At 39.6% G+C, this 20,953-nt stretch overlaps 1 protein-coding gene across 15 annotated transcripts in view; it reads right to left on the reverse strand.

Moving 5' to 3' along the window:
* dst (dystonin) overlaps positions 1-20,953 on the reverse strand; it is a 72,669-nt gene that overhangs the window by 20,609 nt on the left and 31,107 nt on the right. For 14 of the 15 annotated variants that reach the window (XM_077730189.1, XM_077730197.1, XM_077730195.1 and 11 more), the window contains 19 exons: positions 20,116-20,204; positions 19,927-20,035; positions 10,975-11,127; positions 10,662-10,895; positions 10,286-10,558; positions 9,658-10,206; positions 9,222-9,398; positions 8,956-9,079; positions 8,666-8,874; positions 8,230-8,547; positions 7,989-8,155; positions 7,744-7,900; positions 7,504-7,630; positions 7,326-7,376; positions 6,657-6,892; positions 6,441-6,570; positions 6,057-6,256; positions 5,350-5,848; positions 3,555-5,023 (listed from right to left, as the gene is read on the reverse strand). In XM_077730189.1, the coding sequence (XP_077586315.1) occupies positions 3,555-5,023; positions 5,350-5,848; positions 6,057-6,256; positions 6,441-6,570; positions 6,657-6,892; positions 7,326-7,376; positions 7,504-7,630; positions 7,744-7,900; positions 7,989-8,155; positions 8,230-8,547; positions 8,666-8,874; positions 8,956-9,079; positions 9,222-9,398; positions 9,658-10,206; positions 10,286-10,558; positions 10,662-10,895; positions 10,975-11,127; positions 19,927-20,035; positions 20,116-20,204 (5,271 nt within the window). The remainder of the gene's footprint in view (positions 1-3,554; positions 5,024-5,349; positions 5,849-6,056; positions 6,257-6,440; positions 6,571-6,656; positions 6,893-7,325; positions 7,377-7,503; positions 7,631-7,743; positions 7,901-7,988; positions 8,156-8,229; positions 8,548-8,665; positions 8,875-8,955; positions 9,080-9,221; positions 9,399-9,657; positions 10,207-10,285; positions 10,559-10,661; positions 10,896-10,974; positions 11,128-19,926; positions 20,036-20,115; positions 20,205-20,953) is intronic. The other variant, XM_077730185.1, reaches the window with a different exon arrangement.

A 20,953-nucleotide genomic window follows, 5' to 3' on the forward strand; every position in this document is an offset into this window, starting at 1 on the left:
CTCTCCAAGATTTGTCGGGACAAAAGTCCTCCATGACCGTCGACGATGAGGCTGCTTCTCTCCATTCTGGGGACGCGACTTTGGCAAGACTGTATCATTCGGTCTAATAATATTCCCATTGAGTTTGAGACCGTCAAAGACCGTCCGTTCGTCCAATGTGGCAGGTTTACGGGTACGCAGCTCAAATGAACTAGAGGTGGAAAGGACTCCATTTCCACATAGGTTGGTGAAGTCCAAAGTGCGGTGGGTATAGGGTAACGTTCCTGCAAAATGATGCGATGAGAGGCTACCTTTAGAGCTTGAGTCTATCTGTTCATTGAGGCGCACAGTGTCATAAATGGACCTTTGAGGAACATAGCAGTCATCAATGTTCATGTCCTCCTCCTCCCCCTTCCCCAGGCAGGATGGGTTTTGTCTGAGGCAATCTGGTCGACTCAGCGGTTTCCCCATGCCAAAACATACACTCTTTAGACTACAAAGGCGTAAAAAGAAAAAAAAACCTTACTGTGTATCCCACTTCACTGTTTGCATTCCTATAAAAAAAATAAGGCAAATTGTATTTCTGCTTTTTAAATATTAAATAAATAAAAAATTCCAACTTTTGCTTTTCCTATAAAAAACAGCATCTCATAAATTATATTACAAGATTATCCATATAAATTAAATTGATATAAATGATATTTAAGTGCAGAAGTTTCCAAAAGAAGCCATTCATTTGCTCCGTTTCAGCCTTCCCCTTTGCGTTGCCAAACTTAATCCCATTTCTTTAGCTTCAAGGTCCTAAAATCTTTCCAGAATCCATCCTGGAAAAACTTTGAAAGAAGCAAAGTGAAATATCCATGCCGTCCGTGTTTTATTCCAAAATGTGCTGGTACTCCAAGCATAAACAAAACAGCCGGTCCTTTCTCTCTCCTCGCTCAGCTCACAGTGACAGACACCCTCCTGGCAGAGGCTCCCATGCCCCGCCTCCACTCATTATTCACACAACATCTGCCACAACTCCATTTGTGCTCCGAGCCGCACCGGCACATGCTGATTGGTCCATCTAGGACCCAATGACCCCCACCCAAACCCTCAACTTTAATTCCGTTTAAAGGTTTGCATGGCCCATATGACTTCACGTCGAAGTCATCTACATCCTGACACAATCACTCAATTACTCCCTTCCCTTTCTTTCTAACTGATGGAACTGGGGAAACGTTTTCAACAAATTCATTCTCCCTTTGTGTATTTTTTTCCACTGGAGGGTTGTGTTAAACCCTGCAGATAATCTTAATTACTTTTGAATGCTGACGGAGGCAGAGGCTGCAGGTAATTTAACACCGGCAGGCATGCCAAGTCCAAAAAGGGGCTTTGTTTGTCCTATGACCCGAGTAGACAGCAGGAAGGCAGAAGAAGGATATGAAGCAATTGATGACAGGATTTTCCCCCCCTGGATTTTCAGCAAGCCAAAATGACCATAGGAGCAAACAATCCTAACTTATTTGTCCTACTCGTCATGCAAAAATGGACATTGGAAAAAGATGATGGCAGAGATGAATTGGCCCATGAGCTGCCTGGATTAAAAAAAATTTAAAAAAGCAAAAGTAGAGAGAAATTCCTGTTGTACTTCAGTAAAAACATGTAAAAATGTTTCTAAACTAACAGGTTCCAAGTTAGAGTGATAGCTCCAGGGTTTTGAAATAGGAGAATAGTAGCTCAGTTGTGGCATGGCAACCATAAATGAAAATAACTTTAGTGGACTGAAATTTCAGATACCATCCTTCTACAAATCTATGAATTATTCTACAGTTCTCCTTCATTGAGACATTACCGTGTGGCGGTGAGTAATGAACATTTTCCTTCACTATAAACTTTAATGGATTAACTACACTGACTCAGAAGATAAGAATTTTAATTTGAATGAAAACAGACACTGATGTAATGTCTGAAGAGCACGAGTCAGCCACACTATGACCCCCAATACTGTTTAGTCACGAACCTGCCAATTATCCCATACAATACATACAGATAGAGTTCATACAGTAAGCACCTTCCACTGGCAAGCTTTCTTGAGCTTACGTCACTTATCCCTCGCAAAACCTGACCTAAAATGGTAAGAATCCATTAAAGAGAGGAACCCAAAACGGTGCCTCTCTGTTTAGTCTTCCCTCACTTAATTCAATGACATCAACCTAATCCACAGAATACAAATCATAGTACGATGCCAGTGGATCTGATTTTTTTAAGCATTAAAGCCATTGCAGCTAAACATAGAAAAACTGCTTGGCTGCTTTTGACACAAAAGAATATGACGGGGGGTTTCCCACTAATTCCCATCTGATTCGCAGGACAAAGAGTGGTGGAAGAAAAAAAAATACCTCTCACAGGAGGACTCACTCATTGCTGCAACTCAAAGGAAGGTTTAACACTTCAACAAAACTCCCTTTTTGCCACCCTATACTGCTCCCCCCCCAAAAGAAGAAAAACACTCATTTGACCTACATCTTTGCACCGACATCTGTGTCAATGTACCAAAACACATCTGTTTACATTGTTTTAGTGTAATGCCATTTAATACCTGAAATGATCCCAAGTGTTTATCATATTACAGTTGCAAATGTAGGCTAATCCTCTCTTGGATGACTCCATAGAAATTTATAGTCTTTTTAAAAAATATATATTTATGTCAGCACCTTATTTATAGCTGTCATAGCTAACTATCATATTTGACAATATCCAGTGAGGAGAAAGAATTAAGAACAGACTCTCTAGATAGCATCACAGATATATGACTGTGATTACAGGGATGACGTTTCCAAGTTAAACCCATCAATTACTTGCATAAGAAAAGCTTTGACAGTCTTTGGGATAGCCAAGTTGATTTCCATTCATGTCACCCAGCATGACTTTGGTATAGAATGACAGGGTTGGGAGCTATTAGGCCCTTTTTGCAGGAGACTGCCATATTTTCTTACTAACATATATTAGCCATCCTATACTGACAACAACACATTAAATCATTGGCTGTCATTGACGGCATTAAACGTCCAATCAATTTAAAGAGGCCATTTCATCTACAATTCAATAACTAATTTAAATCCATAGCTATGGACAATAAAAGCATTGACAAATATTATGGTCAAAAGCACCAAAAGAGTCCAATTGAAATCTAAAACCAGCGGCTTTAATCAAAAGACTTGACCCTCAAATTGCTCACTGTAAGGATTAAAGCCTATACCCCCACAATCAAGGATGACAATGGCACCCTGCTGGCTTCATCCAAAAATCTACCAGCCGATTCAAGCAACATTCTCTTTGTTAACACCAGATGCCTTTGACGAGCACGTAGTCCCCAGAGATTGGTCGCTTTTGTCCCCGAGTGGTTTCAAATGAAGACTGTGGTCACGTGTACGAGCTGCATATTTGAAATCTTTCATTGAAAATGAATCAAATTTGAGAGCACTACCAAAAATATAAATTAGGTACCATTTTCTTTTGACTACTACATAATAGTAAACAAAATATTCAGGGTTAATGGTACTATCCATCGTTCCATACATCCATGGACGTACCTTAAAAGCCTCCAGCTGTTGATTGATGATATCCGTCTCCATGCCAACCGCTCCTTGGGAGGCTTCTTTGTCCACAGCTCTGCAGAGTTGATCCTCCAAGCCATTCAGTTTTCCACAAAGCTCCTCCAGCTTGACCAGCGTACTCTGCACCTGACCTTCTCTACCTTTGGCTCGGTCCATCAGCTTGCCGCACTGCTTACTCAATGCATCCAGGTCTCGCTTCAGACCCAAGAGATCAGGTGAGGAGTCTGTCTCAAGCATCCTTTTACATCCATCCTTGGCATTGTCTGTGTTGACCATCAGCTCCTGCAATTGTGCTACAAAGCTCTCAATGTTCTCCTGTTGCTCCTTCAGAACAGCCAAGTCCAGATCCACAGGAGGCATACTATCCAATTCATCATCCAGATCTGTGAAGCGACTGAACATCTCACGGATCTGATTTTGGAACTGCCCAATGCCTTGCAATTTACCTTCTAGGATCTGGCATTTCTCCTCAAGCCTCTTATTAAGGTTGCCATATTCCTTTCCTATGCTGTCAGCTTGAAATAATAAGTCTGTCACGCCATCAACATCTGGGAGTTCAACGACAAGATCCTTTGCTAAGCTCTCAAGCTGTTCTATTTGGTTTTGCACTCCTTCAAGGCTCTTTTGTTGAGCTTTCATATTAGTCAAGTTCTTATTACTGTTTGCATGCACTCCCTGTGAATCATAAGTATCTAGCAGCATCTTAGCTCCTTCTAGATGAGCCTTGGCCTCTTTGGAGTTCTCATTAAATTCTTTAAGGGCATATGAAATCTTGTCCAGGGATTCCTTTTTCTTCTGAAGACCTTCTGATAGGCCGTCCCCTCTTTTAGAGATGCTTTCTGACTCATTTTTTACTCTCTCTGTGTCCGTATCAGCCACTTCTAGAAGACTCCCTGCTGCAGAGTTCATCTGTTCAACCGTCCCTCTGTGCTTATCCAGATCCTTTTGGAGAGCTTTCACTTGAGCACCAGCATTCTCCATAGCAACAAGATCAAGAGTGAGTTTGACTGCACCCTCAATGTCTTCGGAGTCCTTAATCCATGTACTAAGTTTCTCAAGATGCTCCTCAAACTTCTGAGCTCTCTGTTGAGCCGTCTTCAGTTTTTCAGAGCGTACCTCTGCATTCTTCTTCACCTCCTGCCATTTAGAGGAGAGGAGAGACAGCTGACCTTGAAGTGCCAACTTCTCTGCACCGTCAGTGCTCTGAAGAAGCGTCTCGCCTTCCCCTGCTATGGTGATGTAAGTTGCCTCCTGTTCATTTAGCGCCACTTGCAGGTTGTTGTGCTCATTCAGGGTTTTTTGTAGAACATCTACTTTGGTAGAGATGGATTGAGGCTTTGACTGGTCCTGCAGCGTCTCAGCCAACCAGGATTGGAAATCTTTGGAGGTCTGATGAAACTGTTGAGAGCTGGCGAATGTGGAGTTCAACTGCTCAATTTGTTTGGCTGCAGCAGAAGAAGAAAAACATTGGAATAATTTTTACTTGGAACAGGCTTTCTTCAAAAAATGAGCACAAGTTCAGATACAAATGAAATTTAAAAATGATTTAACACGAATTGGAATGTTCTTCCATTTTTACCAGTTGTCATAGAAACACATTTGTTAGAATGAGATGTTGATCATTGGCCAATTGTTGGAAGAAAAATGGATGTTCCTCTACCGCAAAAGTAAAAGAAAAAATGACTTAAGATTCCAAGTTATTTAACTGTAGGTGGAGCCAGGAAAACTTTTGGTCTGCATACAAAATTGTCATTAAATGAAGATGACAAACCTGTTCTCTCTTCCAACTGTTTGAGAGGTTTGCTGACACTCTCCAATTGCCTGTCCAAGTCAGCTTTGAGATAGTCTTCAGTCACCATGGCTTTAAGGTCAGCATGAACATCTTCAGCCTGCTTCAGCTTCTCCTTCTCTTCCCGCAATTGAAGCGAGATGTTGTGGACATCCTCCAGTTGCTTCTTAACTGCATCAGGCTGCGTGCTGCTCGCCTGATGCCGCCCGAGCTGATCCTCCAGTTGAGCAGCGGTTTGGCCAAGAGTATTCAGGAGCTCTTGGAACAGTCCCGTCTTCAACACGGCTCGGTCAATGAGCCCGTCTCGTTGATCCAGCTGCCCGATGAGTCCCTGCCATTTGTTGGTGACTGTCGCGAGCTGATCTCTCACCAGCTCCCCGTTTGTGGGGTCTTGATTATTTGACGAGTTCAAAATGGCTGAGGCAGCTTCCTTAAGTTGCTCCAACTGAGGCTCGCGGCTCTTGAATTCATTCTGGAGGATCTTAACATACACAATAGTAAAATTGTTTAGTCCATCCTATTAGGATTTTAGTCTGAATCAGAGCAAATTGTATGAAAAATTAAGCTTTCATAGTCTATCATCAATGTTTTAGTATATTATTTTCACTTTATCATTCACTGTTTGTACCATTTTAATGTATTATTTGTGTTTTTATACTATAATATAAATAATTAAATAAATGGTCTACCTGGACTTGTTGCTTCTGCATTTTAAGCATGTTGGGGTCAATTGAGAGTGGCCCAAGGACAGTCATCATTATCTCCTTCTCTGACAGCCACTGACCGAGCTGTAGTTGAGAGTTTTGGACAATGTCCAGATTCTTGTTGGACTGCTCTAGGTGCTGCTTCCTCTCCAACACTGAGCCACTGATATCTGCCCAAGCAGCATCTAAAACAGTAGAGCATGAGTCATTCCACAAAGTGTCCAACATCTCACACAGAGCAGCACTTGGCTTTACAAATGTGTTAATTTGATTTCAAAAAGCTGAGGCCATGGCGTGAACTCTGGACAGATCAGGCAGGTCAAGCTATTTTTGGGATTGCATGAATAGACAAAATACAAAAAAGCTTACCTATTTCTTCCAACATTTGCCTCCATTTATCTGCTTCTTGTGAGTTTGGATGATTTTGGATCAAGTCAGTGAGCTTCTCCCTCACTTTTTGGAGCTGTTCTTTCTTCTGCTGCATGCTGTCTTCAAACATCTATGTGAAGATAAAAACAAATATTTACAAAAAACAAGTACTTATATACAATAAGAGACCCTAACTTTGGAATCTGATGACATCACCTTTTGTTGTTCAAGCTGTGTTTTCACGGCATCTTTCTCTGTGGCGCCATTTTTCCAAGAGGAAGCGGTCTTCTTCATGTCCTCCAGCCATGTCATCATGTTTTCAGTCTCCTTTTTGATATCCTTGAGCTCCCCCACGAAGCCACCCATTTCAGTGGATCTTCTTTTCAGAGTATCCCCCAGACAGGAATAGCCCTCGTTGATGAATGACATATTTTGCTGAATTGTCATCAGCTCTAAAAAAAAATGAACACAATACATTTATGAATAGCTTTCAAATTATTCATTATTTTTTTGCAAATGAATACATATTACTGGCATAATTAAATAGAAAAGGAACTTTTTTCAAAACATTACAATGAAAATCTATCAAGATTTTTTTGAATGCAAATAAATTACATTTAATAACACGTTACATTGTAATGTTTCACTTCATTACATCCATACATTTGAAAGACCACCTTTTATAATTAGTTAAAGAAATAGAAATATTTAGTTTGAAAATCACCTTCCATAAGCTCAGTAAGCCTGGACAATCTGGATCAAAATTATATATTAGGTAATATTACTGATTATTTGATGATGTTGCATTGATTAATATTACAGTACATTTTCCAGCACTACTTTACTTCCTTTCTCAACACAGTAGCCTCATGCACACTTGATTACCTTTATTGGTTAAGTAGGAATGGCTCACCGGACCACCACCATTAGTAAGAGCTATCACAGAAACATGAAGACAACGCTCAAGACACATTTTCCAGTTAGCCAACATTAACATGCACAATAGCAGCAATCCTTCCCATCCTTTTTCATTATTCATAAAGATGACATTATGTGAGTTTACCTGTCTTGTTACTGATCTTAGCTTTGCCTGGTGATGTGAGACTGGCAATGTGATCACATAAGGAAGCTCCTTTAGAGTTCAAATCCTGCACTGCGGGATCTTTTGACACCCATTCGTCCAATAAACCCTAATATAAAAATGGACAGATAAAAAAAAAAAAAAATTTACTCCATTTGTGATTATTTCCCACAAAAATGTATAGTGGTGACATTGAGATACGGGTTGTCGATGATGACTCACAGTGATTATTTGGAGGTCTTTCTCCAAACTTTTTGCATTGCCATTTTTCTCCACCGGAGGCACCTTCTTAGTGGTCTCCTCCAGCCACTTGCTGAGAACACCAGCGGCATCCCTGAATTCTCCCAACATATCCTGACAGGATGATACTTCCTCATCCCTGCAGAGTAGATAAATTCAGTAAGAAAGTGCCTAGCATTTAATTGGTGCTATTTTTGAGGTTCAGATAATGAAGAATTTGCAAGTACTTCTCTTTGACTGTTTCCTTGAAGGTGCTAAAACTGTTTAAGAGATTGTCTATCTTGCTCTGGATCTGTGCTCTATGACCATCTTTACTCATTTCACAGAGCTCCTTAGACAGGGTTTGCAATTTCTCCAAATGACGGCCATGTTCAACCATCTCTGCTTTTGCATTCTAAATAAAAACAAACGTGTCATTGTTTGTTTCGCCAATGGTGCTTAATTGTAGATCTCGGAGGGTCTGCTTACCTGCGTTAGTTGAGAAAGTTCATCAAATGTTTTCCCCGGCCCGTCAGTCTCATCCAGATCTTGCGAACGCTTGGTAATAAACTGCTGTATATTTTTGGCGACATTCTCAAACTCTTCCACTTTGTCTTTAATTTCTTCAAGACGTGAAACCTTCTGCTTCTGTTTGTCACATGTATCGGAGAAGCGTTTGGAGAGACCGTCCATCTTGGATTGTAGGAGAGCTGCAGAGGAGGAGTTGGACGTTTCTGCAAACTTCTTCACTTTTGATTTCATGGCTGCAATGCTGCTCTGGCGACTTGCAATGTCTTGTTCTATGGCCTAATAAAATGAACAAAATATGGAATGGTTTAAAGTGGACACACTCACTGGAAATATGTAGCTCTGATTGGTTGGCAAGAGAAAAACGAGGTGTTGCTGCACTGACAAAAATACATACCGTTTCTTTGCTTAGCAAGTCTGTGATATAGACAGAGTCCAATGGAATTTGTCCATTTTCTTTCACACTGGCCTCCACTCCTTCCATCCATCCCATCATCTCATCCAGTCCATCCTGTACACTCATTGAGCGAGTCAAGGTGATCTGTAGCTTCTCATTGCGATCACTAACAGACTTGGATAAGTTGTCGTATCGCTCCACGATGTCATCTATTGCCACAGGACAAAATAAGCAGTTATCCTCAAAACTCACTCAAATTATAATCTAATTAATAACATTTAGACACTCACCTACTGTCTCCTTGATCTCGTCTAAGTTGCTCAACAGGTTTCCATCAGATGTGATCAAAGAATCAGCCGTCTTGGATAGTGCGTCAATCGCACTTTGATGTCCGCTCATCTGACTTTGTAAAACCTAAGGAAGAAACAATAAAGTAAGATTTTCCAATCCGTCAAGGGATGAGGACATTTTTATAAAGGTCTGGCCTTTGTACGAATAGCCATTCTATTTTTGACGACCTCTTTCAAATATGGTAAATAAGACACGTTTTTCTTGCCTTAGTGTCTTCTAGCTGTGTCTGCAACTTTTTGGGCTCAGCAGCAATGGCTTCTGACTGCTGTTTCCTTGCCTCGTCTTCGGCACTTCCAAGCCACTTTAGTAGGCCCGCGCTTGAGTCATCGTACTTCTTGTACTTGTCAACAATATCCTTGAGGTTGTTGCCAAGCTGGTTGCACTGAAATGTATATAAAAATCTGTTAAAATGTCTACAGAAAATGCATTAAAATGTCAAAAAAAGTATCAAGTAATTTCTTTCTCTGCATTATTAACACACAAACCAAAGCAAGGTTTCATAAATGCTTAGTCTATAATTGAATAATGATTTAATCAATGGACTGAATTTTCATTGAAGCACATTTTGCTAGAAAGACAAATGCTGCCCCCACATGGCAAACGTATAACATTGCTTCCATGTTAATTTCCCAAGAAAATACCTTTGAGTGAAGTGTCTTATATCGACTGGCTGCAGTATCCAGTTTATCTTTGACAGCAGAACAGGTTCCTGAAGTATCCACTTGCATCAGACCATTTTTTAACTCTGAGTCAGCCGCTCCACATACTTTTGCCACATCCAAAACTTTCTGTCCCGAAATGGTAATGAAACGAAGGTCTCCCTTGTGAGAGATGACATCCTCTGAGAAGCTCTTCTGTCGACCCAGTTTGTCATTGAGGATTTTTAAGGACCCCGCCGAGGCACCTAAATGCTCCATCTCGCCTTCAGCCTGCGCTAACCACTCCTCAAACTCTTCACAGTCATCCTGAAATTTCTTCAACTCCTCCTGAACACACTGGACTTGCTTCATCTGCTGTTCAGATTCTTTGAGGGAAGCATCATAGCGTCCTTTCAGTTCCAGGATGTTCTTCTGTAGTTTGTCTTTCTCCTCTGGGGAGAGAACATTGGCTTGCTTGTCGAGAAGAGCTTGGGCAGACTGGGTGGCCATTATCAGATCTTGCTGCTGGGAAAGAATCTCCTGATGGTGAGCCTGCATGAAAAAGTCATATTATTTATATAACATACTGTATAGCTCACTCTATACATTATGTGCTGTAAAGCACTCATACCTTGACTCTTTCATACTGCTTGTCAATGTCCATGCCGGCATTTGTTTGCCCATCCAAACCACTTTCACTTGGATGCAAACTGTTTCCATTAGCATCGTCCTTCTCTCCTTTCAGTAACTTGTCTAATGTTTCCATTGGTAGATTTCCATTGTCTTTGTTTAAAAAGTCACTTTCATAATTATGTTTTTCATTTTTATCCCCTATTTTCGACATCCACTCAAGTAAACCTTCGATTTTGTTCTTGCTTTCCTCCAGACGTTCAACAGCTGCAGCCTAAATAAGAAATATTGACAAAAGGCCACAAACAGTTGTAAAGAGATGTTGTATATATTAAAATTGTGACCGATTGAAGTAGATAATCAAAATTTGGTGTTACCTTTTCACTTTCATGTTTTATAGCAGTAGTAACAACCTTCTCCAAGTCCTTCCTGGACTCTTCAGCTTGCTTTTGGATAAGCTTGGCCTTGCCATTTGCTTCTTCCAATTTTGTCTCGATATTTGCGATTTGCTCTGCCGAGAGCTTGTCCCGATTTTCTTCAAGAAACCGTTTTGTGCTGGTGATGACCTCATTCAAAGCGGTGGCGTTTGTTAAGACATCTTTCTGCAAGGCCTTCACATCAGGCATAATGGTCAGAATTTTGCGCTCAATTGACACAAACTCATAACTCAAATCCAGTCATTTGTCATACCTGATGCTCCTGTTGGTACTGCTGCAGATCCGTGACACACTCTGCATTGTCAGCCTGCTGTTGGTGACCAATCAGACGGTTCTCAGTCAAAGTGAGAGTATCACACATTTCCTCTAACTTGTCTGAAATCGCTTGGTGTCTTTCCAAGATGGACTGTCGATGAAAAACAAACATGAGCATAAGACTCCTTGAAAAGCTTGACAAAAAAGCAATTGAAAACATGACAAAGACATCAAATCTAGTATGCTGTAAACATGCTATTCGGTCTTTGAGTTGGTCTTAAAAAAGTGCAGTGAGGCATTAAACAAAATGTGTATGCAATAAATCACTATATATTAAGACTTCCAGGAGGGCATTGATTCCAATGTTAATTGTGCAAGGATTCCCTGGAGGCCTGTAGAACAGAATCAGTACAGAGGTTAGTGTAAAGAAATAATTAAGCATCCTTTCCATGCAATTTCACACTTGTTAAAAAAGATAATGCACTGATAAAGAACAACAGCTCTCACAAATGAACAAATGCTACACAATTACAGAATGCTTTGGTCCTCTCATGATAATTTGACTGTAAGATCCATGCCAAGGCAAATGTTAGATCATCAGTGATGTTTGGCAACACAGGGCAGACCTTCTTGTGGAATTCCCTTTCCTTGGTGCCCAGTAGGACATCTAAGGTAGACCTCAGGCTGAAAAGTTTGTCCGTCTGGTCTCTGTAGGCTCTTTGACAGCTGCTGAGGTTCTTCAGGAGGCAACTGCTATGAGCAGGGCTCAACAAGTGAGCATGCTCGGATACAAAACTCTGGATTGCGAATGTGACATCATCTAATTTGAGTTTGACTTTCTGATGCAGATGACTCTCTGTGTCCTAGAGCAAAAACAAAAAGATGACTACATTACTATTCATTATAATACCATTTATCCATTCAATGTACTGCTTATCACATTTTTTTAACAAGCCTAATTTAAATGATAGTAGTTAGAACCACTATGGTAAACATACCTTGTTTTTTTGTATGTATCTTTTCAGTTCTTCCACATCACACATGTTGAAATCAGTATCCTCCATATTGAACTCATTTTGGATGAGGCCTGATAACACTTCAAGATCAGCAAGATGTTTCTGGTACGTTGATTCCAAATGTGCCTGAAAGCATATGGACATTTAAAATTATCCTTTAAAAAAGTACACAGAGTGTAAATACCCAAGTTTTAATACGCACCTTCCTAGTTTCCACTTCTTCAAACAATGACTGTGTCCTTTCTGCACACATTTGGCAAATTGTTGTAAAACTGCGCTCTATTTCAACATACATTGAAGACAGATCGTCACAGATTTGTGTGGGAATGTTCATGTCACAAGCATTTAAAAGCTGTTTAGCTTTTTCCATATCTTCAGTCAGAACGCTAGCTAGTAATGACAATTGTGACTCCAGGGGCTAAAGAAAGGGGAAAAAAGCATATTTTAGTCAGATAAAGTGCTTGTACACCCTTAAACAAAACCAACAATAATAATACTAATATGTCATCGTGTATTTCCCTTTCTAACCTGAATGACATCCATTTGCATCTGTAATTCTTCCATGCTTTTGCCAGCTGGTTCCACAATCAGAAGATCTTTTCTTACATCATCTAAAACATCAGCGTGATCTTGGAGTTTCCCTACACACTCTAGATAATCCTGAGTAGAGACGATCTGCAGGAAAACAACAGGAAAAGGTGATAAAGTGTTCAAAATACTTAAAGAAAAAAATACTGAGGGGTCATTTACCGGATTCTTGGTCTCCTCTCCATTTCCAGTAGTGGATGTAGAAGGCAGTTCTGCTAGCAATTCAACCTCTGTGCTGTCCTCCTTGACGCATTCCAAAGAGTCTGTGTTACTACTACTTGAAGCAGTTTGGAGGCTGGCCATCACTTCATGAGGGATTGAAAGATTTTGGCCTGATGAAGCATTTTTGAGTGCCTGCAGAATTTGCACCTCGTTTCCAGGAGCATCAGAGTCACCCTCCTCTTTTGAATGATCCGAATTATGTTCATCTTTTCCAGGTGGTGTGCAAATATTATCTTTACAAGAAGAATCCACTCCATTCCTGGTTGGTAACCTCTCATTATTTATAAGTGGTGCATCAGAGGACACTTCATTATTTAGAGTTAGGAGAGAGTCATCATCTGTTTCAGTTGGGCTATTTGACACCTGATCATTTGGTACTGAGAAATCAGAAGTTTGATCAGACTTTTCAGGAGAGTCATTTTCATCTATTCTGAATAGTTCAGCAGAATTCTCATCAACTTTTTCAGTTAGTTCATTGCAAAGCTTGTCAAACTTCAACAGTGAGTCCTGAGATGGCACATCAATAATTGGAGTTAAGACAGAGGCTTCAGATATTCTAGTTAAGGGATTAAACTCCTCCTCATCACTTATTATGGAGGCATCAAACCCCTGATCATACTTTTCAGTTTGTGCATCAGAGTCAACATTTGTATTTAGGTAATTGCAAACATCTTCAATCTCCATTGTTGAATAATTAGAGCCCTGTTCAGAATGCTTTTCATCCTTCCTAGGTTGAGTAGGAGAGTTGTCTTCATTTCTTCTGATTGGAATATGAAAATCATGTTCTATACTTCTAGCTGGGTTACTGGTCTCTACTTCAACATTTAACGACCCTTCTGAGACAGTTGAGGCATTAGACTCTTCTTCTTTATTACTTTGGCAATTTAAGTCTTTTCCTGAGGTGATATTTTGGGAAATTAGGAGGGAGTCAGACTCTTGAACCGTTTCCGTCGTATCAAGGGACAACTCTTTGGCTTGGGGAAATGAGGAATCAAACCCCTTCTCATATTTTACACTCAGAATATCAGCCTCTTTACTGTCCTCGAATGGAGTAGAATATGTATGTTGATTATTTCCACATGTGGAGAATGAGCTGCTATCTTCTCTGGTATCTTGTTTGTTTATTATATTTGGGGTGTTGGGCTCCTCAACACTTACAGACGGTGTTTCAGAGTTGGTTATGTGTATTTCAGACTGTTGTTCATTTCTGCTAGGAGGGGCACCGGTCTCCATATTTAAAAGTGATATAGAAGATTGTTCTGAAATACCTGAACCCATTCCATTTATTCCAGTTGGGGCTTCAGACTCATCATTTTTTCTACCTTGGTTTCCACAGTCTGTTCTTGATGTGAGATCTTTTTGGGCAGTTTTTTCAGTGGTTTCAGGGGACAGTGCTAGTAGTGGTGAGGAAAGAGGTCCTTTTTCATATTCTACAGGTAAAACATCAACCTCTTTCGCTTCTTTAGAAACAGCAAAATGTGTTGGTTGATCATTTACAGGAAGGAAATGCATGCTGCCATCTTGTTGATTTCTTTGATTTGGGGTATTGGCTTCAAGAATATTTCCAGCAGGAATTTCAGTAAACTCTTCATTTTTTGGAAGTGAGACTTCTGTTGTATTTTCATCTATTTGTGTTAGGGGATCTCCATCTTTATTAGTTGGGGAATAAGAGTCAATTTTTAATGAAGATAAGTCTTCACTGCCTGAATTATGTAGATCATTTCCAGGTGGGAGAAGATAGATTTCTTCAGCTTTTTCAGCTTCTTGTTCATTTCCTGACAACATGGAACTGGACTCCTCTAAATCTGGCATTCCAGACCTGACCTGGTCTTTTAAAATTGACGCATTACACCACTTTTCATCCACTCCAGGTGGAGCGTCAGGGTCTACGTCATACTTTGACAGTTGATCATTGTCGTCGTTGTATTTTCTTGGTATGGTCAAGTCATATTCTCTGTGAGATGGAGAGATATGACATAATTCATTGAAAATGTTGCCAGTCAAAGTGTGAGTCTCCTCTTCATTATTTTCAGTTTTGGATTGAGGTTCTTCTTTATATGATACAGGTTGGATATCAGACATCTCATCTAGTCTTGTTGGAGCAACTGAGTTGTCTTTTTCAAGTAAGGTAGAGTCATTTGATCCAATTTCATCTTGTAATAGTGAGGCATGAGTCATGTTTTCACATTTGGTCTGAGGAACATTGTTCTCTTCATCTTTTCCAGGTGAGCCATTCAAATCTTTCATTTCATGGCAAGTTATGGACTGTTCTTCAATGTTTTTAGTGTCATTTTCAAAGCCCTTATCATATTGCATCGCTAAAGCATCATTTTCTGATTGAGAATAAAAATTGTGTTCCACTTTTTCCAATGAATTATCATATTTCTTTTGAACATTTCCAGCTGATGTGTTAGTATCATCTTCTCGAATTTCTGCATGAAAATCTTTTCCAGATTGGCAACTAGACACTTGAAAGCTTATATTAGTGTCATCTGACCCCTCTTCAATTGTTATTGAGTCGAACTGAAGTTCATAATTTGTAGGTTGGGCATCAAACTCCTTATTAATCGCATTTGAAGATGGAGAAGCTGAGTCTTCATTTCTAGTTTGGGAATCACCCCCTTTTTCCAATTTTGTTGGATCATTAGACATTTCTCCAAACAAGGCATCAAAGCGATCTTCCTCTTTGCTGGACGGGGTGATGGAGAACACATCATCTGAGCCATCAGAGAAGTCTTCCTCTGTTTTAGTTGGATATGTAGACTCCTCTTTCTCTATATTAATGGAATTCAAAGAGTTGTCCTCATCTTTTCCAATACATTTGCCATTGGAGTTGTTTACATCTGTTTTGCTTGGGTTATTCAATTCATATTCTTGTTTCGTGAGCGAGTGTTCAGATCTCATTTCATCCTTTTCTTGATCTTCAACTCCTAGAGTTGGATTATTTAATTTGTATTCATTATTTGGAGACAACTCCCCCTTCTTTCCAACTGTATTAACCAAAACCTCTTTTCCAAGCTGTGTATCATGCTGATCAATTATCTCATCATTTCCAATTAGAGAACATTGCTGTATTTGATCAATTTTCTGAGCTCTTCCCTCCATTTCAGTTTGCTTCAAAACTTCTTCGTCAACCTTTTCAGTGGTGTTGTGATACCCCTCCTCATCTGTTTTCAGAGGCTCAATGGCGCCTCCTAAAAGTCCTCTAGGATATTCATCTGTAGCGTTTTTAGTGAAGGAATCAGAGCCATCATCGTCTTTTATACATGGTTCAGAAGACGTATTTTCATCTTCCTGAATGTGTCCTTTTTCTTTTTGAGTTGGAAAACCAGTGTCCTCTTCCTTTCCTACTTTTAGAGCATCAGTGTCCTTCTGTATTGGAGGAGGGGTGCAAGACCCCTCTTCTTCAGCTCTAGGTGGGCCTACAGAATAATTGTTATCAGGTCCATCTGCAGAAAAATAGCTCCCATCTTCTAAAGGTAAGGCATCATATTCATCTTCATCATTTGTAACAGTTGAGGTATTGAACTCCTCAATTTTTCCACTCAATGGAGAAAAGGAGTTCACTTCATTTTCTGTAGGGCTGACATCATAGCAGTCTTTTTCTCTTACAGTTGGGTTTTCAGACTTTACTTGAACAATTTCATTTGAAGCATATACATTATTTTCATCCCTACTTTGGATGTAGAACTCCTGCTGAATATTCTCAGTTACTGCTTCAGATGACTTCTCTTTTTTAATTTGCTCTTCATTGTTTGTAACTGGGGAATGAGTCCTGGTCAGTTCATCAAATTTAACACCATCTATTCCAGTTGTGGAAAAAGATTCATTTTCCTTTCTTCCAAGTGGGGTATCATACTCTTGATTGTGGAGGGTTAGATTGCCAGGCAGTTTTCCATTAATTTCTTGCTCAGTTTTGGTCATACTGGGTATGTCTTTGCCCTCCAAGTTAATAAACCCAGACTCTGCAAGCAGACATGCATCATCTTGCTCAAAAGATACACAATTATCCAATGATAGTAAAGACTGACTTGTAGGAGTAGCTCCTTCACTCTCATTCTGAATGAATGCTTCCGTCACCCGCTCTTCATGGGTTTTAACATTTGGCATTAAAGAGGTTGAATTCTGCGATGGAGCAGTGCTGAGTGGCATGAAATCCGTAATGACTTGAGTATGTTCTTCTACATTCATCCCATTTTTATCTGGAGGTGCATGGCCTTTTAGGGTTGAGTTCTGCAAAGTGATTGGGGGTGAAACCGATTCAACCCTAGTTAAATCCAGTTGAGATGTCTCTCCTGTCTGCACATCGCTTGATAAACCAGAGTTTTCCTCATAATCATTTGTTCCTTCTGTGTGAACCAGACTACAACTCGAACCAGTCTGTGTTTGATCCCGATGAACTGCAGCGCAAAATTCAATGTCTATTTCACTGTTTTCATGCCCGGGATCATTTATTGGTGTAGATTTATCAGACCCAATTGGTGTAACAGACGCCGTGTTAGACATTAGTGGAAAATCTTCAGAACGCAGAGAGTTGCTGGATTCAGATTTGAAATTATATCCACTCTCTGAAGGAAGCATAACTTGCTGAAATCTATTGACATCCTCCTTTTGGACAGAATTAACTTGTGCACCTAAATTTTGGATGTCATTGCCAGGTAATGAGGATCTCACTTCATCTAGCACTGCTTCAGTAGAAAGCGCCATAAAAGGTGATGATGCATCCAATTCGCATTGTGTCTCATATTCTTTGTGGCAATCTTCATGTCTGAACACTGGGTTATCTTTGTTGGATTGAAGGCCGCCAGTGAGGGACACATTGGGACTCTCTGGTTCAACATGACTTGTTGGGAGGTGTGTTTTTTCAGCTTCCTTTGAATTATTGGAACCCAGTTTGTCATCAGGGTGTGGCTGGCTGCAGTATCCTTTTGGAAACATGTCATCCTCCTCATTTTCAACTTGGTTGACAAACAACTTCAAAAATGTCTCATCAGTTGTCGCTTGTAAGCCGTGTAAAAATGAGCCATCGGCAATAGCCTTTTCTTCAAATGGTTCTTCCAACTGTGAAGCATCATTGTTGTGTGTACTTTCTTCAAACACGTTCTCATAGGAAATCTCCTTGGGTATCCCTACGCCTGTTGATTCAGCAATTGATTCTGTGAGAGGTTGATGGCTTTCCAAAGGTAGAACAGGATTCTCTTGATTGCAACTATCATAAGAATCATCTGGATCTTCAATATATAAACTATCATCAAATGCTTTGTAGTTTGTGTTGTCCATCTCATCAGAGTTCTCACTTATAAAAGGTACTTCTAGGTCAACTTGCTCTGAAACATCCCCATCATTGACATTCCAAGGCGTAATACTGTGTTGTAAATTTTCCGACAATACTGGATCTTCTAGGAAAAACTGTACCATTTTAGTTAGCTGCTTGTCAAGTATTAAAACCCTGTTCTGAGACTTGGAGTCAATATAACTGTTGATCATTAAGTAAGATACAAAGAGCTGCTTTGTCTCTGAAGAAGGAAAAAGTTCTTCATCCTGGCAACCTCCACCAACTCTGAGTTTTCTACACATGAGCCACGATGAAAAATGTTCATCCAGCTTCTCAAAATCAAGACTCCTATCAGGGATTACGATGGATTTCAAGACATCTGCCATGTACACATCAATGTAACCATTTTGTATGGCAGAATTCATGTCAACAACCTCAGCACTTTCAGGAATGTAAAAAGCTGCAATTCTCCCACTGTTGCTAAACAGACTACTTTTAAACACATCACTGATATTTTCCTCATAGGACTCTGATGATCTAGAACTAAACTGGGATTCATTTGGCCGAGGCAAAACAATGCTTATGAACTGATGACTGCTTCCTAGTACAATAAGTGTACTACTAAAGCTCATTAAATCACACTGGACCTGAGCATCAACTGTCACTCGATCACCATTGTTCCAGGTGAAAGGAAAATCTCCTGGTGTTGCACTTTTATCCTCCTTTGTTGGGTCAGCAACATCTACCTCCATGGAATTAAGATTTGATAGTGTGTCCAGATCACCGGTAGATGTCAAGGTGTAAACATTCCTATCTGTCCGTGATGTATTGTTTTGTAGGCATTTTACAATTAGTCTATTAACCTGCACCTCTTCTAAATAAGGCTCATTATGAATAGAATGGTCCGGAAATGTGGCCTGATAAGTCTTTTGTCGTTTTAAAATGTTAACGTAAACAGAAGCAGGAATTAACCCTCTCTGAAATGCCATCTCAAGGGTCACTGTATCTCCTGAATAGGCCACATCAAGTCCATCATTGACTTGTTTGAACTCTATCATTTTCATGACATGGTTTTCCAATATGGAGGCTTCTCTGGCTGCCATTGCTACTTCACCAATGGATACGGATGTCACATGTGAACCATCTATGCACTTGCTCTTCAGGTTAAACTCCAGTAACTCATTCCCAGCTGTGGATTTGTGAGGAGCATCTTGTTTGAGAACATCATCCCAGATGAGTTCAGACTCAGATTGAGATATGTCAGGAGTTGGGATGAGAAGGCTAATTATGTCATTGCTTAAGCCGTCAACTGCTTTGGTCCAAACACAGCCATTGCTATTGATGGATTTAACATCCTATAAAGAAAGAGAAAAAACAGTTAAATTGATCCTGATGGCACTTTAAGTATTCAGAATCAAGGTAAATGTGTACTCACCAGTAAACCAATATGTTAAAGGTCACGTGCACGAGTTCAACACTGCATCAACGTTGCAACAAGAAAGTGTCTGTTTGTCAGCATATGGTGAATGCAATCATGCTTTAAACCGCTTGTAAAAAAGTGTCTGTTAGTCACATGGCAGTGAACAGATTGATGCAACAACCCTGTTAGCCAGTTAAATATCAGCAGATTGACCGACAATTTTTCAAAGGCATGTTTACAGCATACTCAAATGTTCTGGTTGCAAATAACAGTTGAAAATACCGGCGTCAGTATGAAGAGAAAACAAATGCTGCAAAGAAGTAGGAAATGTTTTCATCATGCAATAAACCCTCGGATAACACTTGTTTTGAGGCATTACAAAATGCAAAAGCATTCCAGTGAAAAGAAGAAAAAAGTATTATTTCAAACCTCATTCTCAAGTGATGGTTGACTCAAACAATGATGGGACAGTTCATTGCAAGCCTGGTTGAGGTCTTCCAACTGTTTCTGGACTTTTTCCCTCTCCTCCTCCGACATTCTGAAATGTAAAGAAAAAGCCTTTGAATTGATATATTCTACAAAAATGTTCCCAATTATTTTAGTGGTTAAATAGCTTACTTTTCACCGTGTTTGCTCAGCATAATTTCAGTGGCCCTAATGGCTTCTGCAACCTGTTCTTTTTTAGTAACAATTTCCTCCAAAGACACCTACAGAACCAAAAAGATAAGAAAACAAAACACGGCATTAAAAAAAAAAGAAGAAAAATACTATGCATTACACTGAATGCAAATGACGAAATTCATTTTAAACTTTTTACTACTACTTATTCTACGGGTGCTTTGACCCAGTCTAGCAGAGCCAGAAGAATTTGCTTCAGGCTGTTTTACTCAATGTGCAAGCCAGTAGAGCATAACCACCCAATACATGAGATTAAGTATACAAATAAAATACAGTATTCAGTGTAGCTGAATAATAATTCAAACTACAAATGTCTTATAAATGCAATATCACACTGAGTTACAATAAGAATGTGACATATGTAATTATTATACTATTATTATGTTATGGGAACTTTGGCGTAAAACTTTACATCCCAATATTTTGTACACTTAAATAGATGGGTCCTTTTATAAAGTTACAGAAAGCTTTTGGGAAAAAAAAAAGTACACTTAACCGCAGTCACTATTTGTTAATATCAACTAATGAGGAGTTTTATCATGTGAATAGTAAGAATAAAAAAAATCTGCTCAGTCACATATGTAGTAAAATAAAAATGCTATACAAAATGGAAATCACGATATGCACTTTATATGTCAAGTATCAGGGGACCAAAATTTTAAGTGGTAATTGTGTGTGTATAATCTTGAAAGTATATCAACATACGTCTAAAGTTCATTTCAAATTGATTTGTTTTGAAATATGGGTGCTTGTGCAACAGTAGTAGGTGGTTTTCCTC

The sequence above is a fragment of the Stigmatopora nigra genome, chromosome 12 (genome assembly GCF_051989575.1).
Source record: "Stigmatopora nigra isolate UIUO_SnigA chromosome 12, RoL_Snig_1.1, whole genome shotgun sequence".
Taxonomy (NCBI): domain Eukaryota; kingdom Metazoa; phylum Chordata; class Actinopteri; order Syngnathiformes; family Syngnathidae; genus Stigmatopora; species Stigmatopora nigra.